The following is a 7499-nucleotide window of genomic DNA, read 5'->3' as shown; positions in this document are numbered from 1 at the left end:
TAAAAAAAAAAAAAAAAAAGACACTCATGTGACCAGTAAACAAACATGAAAAAAAGCTCAACACACTGATCATTTGAGAAATCAAAAATACAATGACACATCATCTCATGCCAGTCAGAATGGCAATTATTAAAAAGTCCAGCAACAACAGATGCTGGCGAGGTTATAGATAAAAAGGAATGCTTATACACTGTTGGTGGGAATGTAAATTAATTTAACCATTGTGGAAGACAGTATGGCAACTCCTCAAAGATCTAGAGGTGGAAATACCATTTGACCCAGCAATCCCATTACTGGGTATATACCCAAAGGAATATAAATCATTCTATTATAAAGATACATGCATGGATATGTTCATTATAGCACCATTCACAATAGTAAAAACATGGAATCAACTCAAGCACCTATCAATGATAGACTAGATAAAGAAAATGTGGAACATATATACCATAGAATACTATGCAGCTATAAAAAGGAATGAGACTATATCCTTTTAAGAGACATGGATGGAGCTGGAAGCCATTATCCTCAGCAAACTAATGCAGGAACAGAAAACCAAATACAGCATATTCTCACAAGTGGGAGCTGAACGATGAGAACACATGGACAGATGGAGGGGAGAAACATATGCTCTGGGGGCTGGGGGAAGGAGAGCATCAGGAAGAATAGCTAATAGATGGTTAGCTTAATACCAAAGTGGTGAGTTACCAAAGCAGCAAAACACCATGGCACACGTTTACCTATATAACAAAGGTTTGTTACATAGGTAACAAAATAAAATAAATGTTGGAACTTAAAATAAATGTTGAAGGAAAAAAATAAAACAAAATAAATAAAATAAAATGCTGCCACCCTATCTCCCAGGAAGAAATGCCTTCCTAGATGAGAATCAAAATCAAAGACAGGCCCAGTGTGGTGGCTCACACCTGTAATCCCAACACTTCAGGAGGCTGAGGCAGGAGGATTACATGAAGCCAGTAGTTCAGGATCAGCCTGAGCAACATAGCAAGACCCTATCTCCATAAAAAATTTTAAAACTGGCCAGGCATGGTGATGCCCGCCTGTGGTCCCAGCTACTCAGGGGGCAGGAGGATCACTTGAGCCCAAGAGTTGGAGGCTGTGGTAAGCTATGATCACACCACTGTGCTCCAGCCTGTGTGACAGAGCAAGACTCTACCTAAAAAAAAACAAAGCAAAGGCACAGTAATCACATAAAATTTAATGACTAATGATGGTAATATTAAAATTAGTATTAGACATTTCCTATAGGAAGAATTCAGTTATTAGTTGTTGCTAATATTGAAAATAAATAATGAAACTAGGGAACTATATCATGGATTAGTGCCTGTAACAATGTTAATGACTACTTAATGAAGATTGTTAAAATTAGAATATCTCAGAAATAACAATTTTCAATTTAATTTTCATCCCTTCTGACATTCAAACCACCTTTTATCCAAAACTTACGTGGTGTAGACATTTTTGCAAGGATAGGAGTCACAATTTCTTGCAGTTGTTGTCTCTGCTCAAAAAGCTCATTAATGGAAGCCTCTGCATGGGTTTCCAACCACTCGTTTTTTGCACGGCATGCACTGAGGATGGTATTCTAGGGACAGAAATACAGAGTTTACTCTCCACTTATTTATTGAAAAATAAAACTCAACAGTATCTCTAAACCCGCACTGTCCAAGAGAACTTTCTGTGATGATAGAAATATTCTATACCTGCATCGTCCAATACAGTAGCCATTAGATACAAATAGCTATTTCGGCACTAGAAGTGTGGCTAGGGTGACTAAGGAACTACATTTTCAATTTCATTTAATTTTAAATAATTCAAATTTGAATAGTCACATGTGGCTAGTGTCTATTATATTGGACAGTGCAGCTCTAACATTAGTGAATATGAGCACAATAAAACTCATCATCAGGAGTCATGAAGCCTGGCACCAGTCTATACTTCCTCCCTAATTCTTTATTTTCATTAAGCCCTGTGACTAAAAGAAGTACTTGGACAGGCCAGAAAAGAATGGGTGGACGGTATGAGTTGCATGCAACTCAAAAGACAATGCTGATATTTTATTCCTTCTCAAATGATTCACAGAAGTTCAAGAAATACAAGAAAAGCTCCACCTTACTGAAAACCTCTCAGTTTGCATTGTAAAATCATCTCATTGTACATATGCGGCAAATTTCTGATGTCTGATTTAAGATGTTTATAGTACTATGGTTTGTAATAATGAAGATAAATAAATACATTTGTGGTGTGTCCTGTCCACACTGTTAAATAATAAGCAGTCATATATGCAGAAGTATGTAGAAGGAAGTGGGCTTAGAGGGTGTCCATAATATCTTATTAAGAAGAAAAAAACAAAATTATACAATTATATATAAGTGTGATCCCACTTTTATAAAAACAAAATCTTTCATAAAATTCCTATTATGTGTATAGATACATATGATTACATAAGTGAAAGAGAAAACATGGTACAATTAACACAAAATCGTTATCAGAACCACAAAGTAGGCAATAAGATTAGAAATAGAAAAGGAAAAACTATTATGTTTGCTTTAGACATTTCGATTTTTTCTAATTATTACTATGTATACACAATAATTTCTAGTTCAAATAATCAAATTTTTTAAAATTAAAATAAAAATTTTTTAGTAACTAGTTTGACAAAGCACTATTTCTTTGTGCCAGAAAAATTTTGTTTTGAAGATCTGATAGCTTCAAAGGCTATTCTAATAGAATTTTGCCTACATTTTGTTTGTTTCACAAGAGATTTTGTAGAGTACTCTACAAGACACAAGTGTAATGTGTAACTTATCAAGTGCTCAGATTTAGTGACATCGTACACTTTTAGCAATACCTATTCTTTTTCATCTGAATAACAGGTCACAGGAAATTCACAGAGCATCCTGCATGAGAATATAGGAAATAACTTAAAATCAAAACACATTTCTGATACCTTGAGTATATTTTTTAAATGTACAGTCAGAGCAATAAAACTATTCCACGGGGAATGCTTAGATCTAGTACTTAGATATGTGGGAAGTGGGCTTTAAAATTGCTATGTTTACAGCTATGTATCTTTTTTTCTCATTCTGGAAAATTTGATACATTAAAGAATATGCAGTGTATTTGTGTATATACATATATACTAAAATATATAATGTATATCTCAGTTTTGAAGCAAAATAATGAAATGAACATTTCCATTTTATTATTTTGGACCCTACTACTCAGCAAAAGAGCCAGAAGGCTACCAGTACTATTAATGCAGCTTCTGTCCCTCCCCATCCCACCTTCTTGCCTGCCTTCAAGAAATAACTATGATCTGTGCTTGCCCCCTTTGCTCGGCTTCTTAAACAGTTTTACTCCTAAATGTAGGTATCCCTAAATTATATAGTTTGATATTGCTTGTTTTTGAGCTTGATCAAAATCTATGTAGTCTTTGATTAGCTTTTTTTTTTTTTTTTTTTTACTCAATATTACATTTCTACGATTCAGACATGTTGCTGGGTATGATACTACATCTCTATGTCAGTCTTTAATACTATTTCTTTTCGTTTTGATCAGACTATCCTCTATTAGTAGTTTATAAAAAAAAGAAGGGAAGGTAGGAGGGCAGAAGGAAAGAAAGAGGGAGGAGGGAGGAAGTAAGGGCCACGATCTGCCTTTAAAACAAAACAACAGTGTGGAAATTAAACTGTAAGACAAAAGTCTCAAAGCACTTCAGAACAAGCAATAATCACAGTACAGTACCTTGTCTTCCTTAAGGAGCTTCCCTGATCCCTTTTCAGTGTCAGTAACGGCTAAAGAGACTTTTGCAATATATTTTTTCAGAGTCAGCCTTGCATCTGAAAGAATGGACAGAAACACACACAATGACAAGACAAAGACAAGAGGCAGGGCAAGACAGTCAAATGGAAGCCTCCAGTGTCCACCCCACCCAACAGAAACACCAAATTGAACAACTGCCCATACAAAAAAGCACCATCATGAGAACCAAAAATCAGATAAGCCATCACAGGACCTCATTTTAACATCAGACTAAGGGAAGAGGCACTGAAGAAGGTAGGAAAGACAGTCTCAAACTGCCTTTACCGCACTTTCTCTGTACCCTTGGCAATAGTCACATGGTGCAGACAGAGAATCTGTACGCTTCGGAGAGGCAGAGCACAGTGATTGTGGGACTTTGCACTATAGTTCAATGCTTCCCTGTCATACTGAGAAGCAACATCGGGCAGAATTCAGCTAGCACCCATGAAGGAAACATTTAGACCAGCCCTAGCCAGGGGGGAAGCACACATCCCAGCAGTTGGAACCTGAGTTCCAGCAGGCCCCACCACTACAGGCTAAAGTGCTATGGGGTTCTAAATAAACTTGAAAAGTCATATAGGTCATGAGAGCTGCAATTCCTGGGCAAGTCCTAGTGCTGTGCTGAGATCAGAGCCAGTAGACTTGGGATGCACAGGACCTAGTGAGACACCAGCCTGAGTGGCCATGAGAGTGCTTGCTACCACCCCCTGCCCATCCTAGGGAGCACAGCTTACAGCTCTGGGAGAGACTCCTTCCTTCTGCTTGAGAAGAGAAGGAAAAGAGAATAAGACTTTGTCTTGCAACTTGGATACCAGCTCAGCCACAGTAGAATAGGACACAAGGCAGAGTCCTTAGGTCCCCTTTCCAGGTCCTAACTCCAAGGTGACATTTCTAGACATACCCTGGGCCAGAAGAAAACCAGCTGCCTTGAAGGGAAGGACCCAGTCCTGGCAGGATTCATCATCTGCTGACTGAAGAGCCCTTGGGTCCTGAATAAGCAGCAGTGATACCCAGACAGTACTCACCATGGACCTTTGGTGAGACTCAGAGCCATGCTGGCTTCAGGGGTGACCCAGAACATTCCTCAGCAATAGTAACTATGGGGAGAGACACCTTCTGCTTGACAAAAGGAGAGGAAAGAGTAAATGGGACTTTGCCTTGCAACTTGAGTACCAGCTCAGCCACAGTGGGGTAGCACACCAAGCAGGATCCTGGGGTCCCTGATTCCAAGCCTTGGCTCCTGGAGGGCATTTCTGGGCCGGGCCTGGAACAGGGGAGAGCCTGCTGACCTGAAGAGAGGGGCCCATGCTTGACAGCATTCACCACAGGCTGACTGTAGAGCCCTTGGGCCTTGAGTGAGTATCAGCAGTATCCAGGTGGTACTTGCTGTGGGCCTGGGCAGTGGTGGCCACAGGGAGAGACTACTCTGCTGGAAGAAAAGGGAGGGGAAGAGTAGGAAGGACTTTGTCTTATGGCTCGGGTGCCAGCTCAGCTGCAGTAGAATAGAGCACCAGGTAGATTCCTAAGGTTCTTGACTCCAGGACTTGACTCCCAGATGGCATCTCTAGAGCCACCCAGGGCCTGGGAGACCTTGCTGCCATGAAGGGAAGGACGCAAGCCTGGCTGTATTTGCCAACTGTTTATTGCAGGTCATTAAGCCTTGAGTGACTATAAGCAATAACCAGGCAGTGGTCACCATAGGTCTTGGGTAAGACCCAGTGCTATGCTGGCTTCAGATCTGACCCAGGGCAGCCCCAGTGGTGGTAGCCACATGGGTGCTTGTGTCACCTTTCCCCCAGCTCTAAGCAGCTCAGTGCAGAGAAAGAGAGACTCCGTTTGTTTAGGGGAAAGTAAGAAAAGAACTGCTGCCTGATAATCCAGGGCATTTTCCCTGGTCTTACCCAAGACCACCAAGACCGTATCTCTACAAGTCTGCAAGAGCCACAACATTACTGAGCCTTGGGTGCCTCCTAATGCAGATATGGCTAGAGTAACCAAAAACTTATAATAAGATCATAATAAGTCCCTTCAAATACATAAGAAAGCCTTCCCCAGAAGGACAGGTACAAACAAGCCCAGACTGCGATAACTACAATAAATACCTAGCTCTCGAATGCCCAGATGCTGATGAACATCCACAAGCGGGAAGATCAGTCAGAAAAACAGGACCTTATCAAACAAACTAAATAATGCCCCAGTGACCAATCCCAGAGTGAAAAAGATATGTGATCTTTCAGACAGAGAATTCAAAATAACTATTTTGAGGAAACTCAAAGAAATTCAAGGTAACACAGAGAAAGAAATCAGAATCCTATCAGATAAAATTAACAAAGAGTTTGGAACAACTTAAAAGAATTAAGCAGTAATTCTGGAGCTGAAAAATGCAACTGACATACCAAACAATGCATGACAGTCTCTTAACAGTAGAATTGAACAAGCAGAAGAAAGAACTAGTAAGCCTGAAGACAGGTTATTTGAAAATGCAGTCAGAGGGGACAAAAGAAAAAAATATATAAAACAATGAAGCACTCCTATAAGATCTAGAAAATAGCCTCAAAAGGGCAAATCTCAAAGTTACTGGCCTTAAAGAGGAGGTAGAGAGAGATCAGGGTAGAAAATTTATTCAAAGGAATAATAAAAGAACTTCCCAAACCTAGAGAAATATATCAATATTTAAGTACTAGAAGATTATAGAACACCAAGCAGTTTTAGCCCAAAGAGACTACCTCAAGGCATTTAATAATCAAACTCCCAAAAATCAAGGATAAAGATCCTAAAAATAGCAAGAGAAAAGAAACAAATAACATATAATGGAGCTCCAATACATCTGGCAACAGCCTTTCTGTGGAAACCATACAGGCCAGGAGAGAGTAGCATAACATATTTAATGTGCTGAAGGAAAATAACTTTTACCCTAGAACAGTATATCCAAGAAAATATCCTTCAAACATATCAGAGAAATAAAGACTTTCCCAGGCAAACAAAAGCTGGGGAATTTCATCAACACTAGACCTGTCCTAAAGGAAATGCTAAAGAGAGTTTTTCAATCTGAAAGAAAAGGATGTTAATGAGCAATAAGAAATCATCAGAAGATACAAAACTCACTGGTAATAGTAGGTACACTGAAAACCACAAAATACTACAACACTGTAATTCTGGTGGGTAAACTACTTATATTTTGAATAGAAAGACTAAAAGATGAACCTATCAAACATAATAATTTTCAAGACATAGACAGTACAATAGGATATAAATAAAAACAAAAAAGTTAAAAGTTGGGAGGGAAATTAAGTGTAGTTTTTATTTTATCTTTGCTTGTTTGTTTATACGATCTATGTTAAGTTGTCATCAGCCTAAAATAACGAACTATAAGATACTATTTGAAAGTCTTATGGTAATCTCAAATCAAAAAACATACAACAAAGCCGGGCGCGGTGGCTAACAACTTTAATCCCAGCATTTTGAGAGATCAAGACAGGCAGATCACTTGAGGTCAGGAGTTTCAGACCAGCTACTAACAATACAAAAATTAGCCAGGCGTGGTGGCGCATGCCTGTAATCCCAACTCTAGGAAGGCTGATCACTTGAAGGAGGCAGAGGTTGCAGTGGGCCAAGATTGCACCACTGCACTCCAACCTGGGCAACAGAGTGAGACTCTATTTCAATTAAAAAAA

The 7499-nt window shown here is 39.2% G+C and overlaps 1 protein-coding gene across 3 annotated transcripts in view; it reads right to left on the bottom strand.

Annotated features, from left to right (window-relative positions):
* ANKRD45 (ankyrin repeat domain 45) overlaps window positions 1–7499 on the bottom strand; it is a 64167-nt gene that overhangs the window by 13312 nt on the left and 43356 nt on the right. For all 3 annotated transcript variants that reach the window (XM_017529973.2, XM_017529975.2, XM_037739078.1), the window contains 2 exons: window positions 3769–3863; window positions 1468–1606 (listed from right to left, as the gene is read on the bottom strand). In XM_017529973.2, coding sequence (XP_017385462.1) covers window positions 1468–1606; window positions 3769–3863 — 234 coding nt within the window. The remainder of the gene's footprint in view (window positions 1–1467; window positions 1607–3768; window positions 3864–7499) is intronic.

Source organism: Cebus imitator, unplaced genomic scaffold (assembly GCF_001604975.1).
Source record: "Cebus imitator isolate Cc_AM_T3 unplaced genomic scaffold, Cebus_imitator-1.0 Scaffold62, whole genome shotgun sequence".
Classification (NCBI taxonomy): domain Eukaryota; kingdom Metazoa; phylum Chordata; class Mammalia; order Primates; family Cebidae; genus Cebus; species Cebus imitator.
The sequence above is the reverse complement of the archived record's forward strand: the minus strand, read 5'-3'. Positions and strand labels throughout refer to the sequence as shown.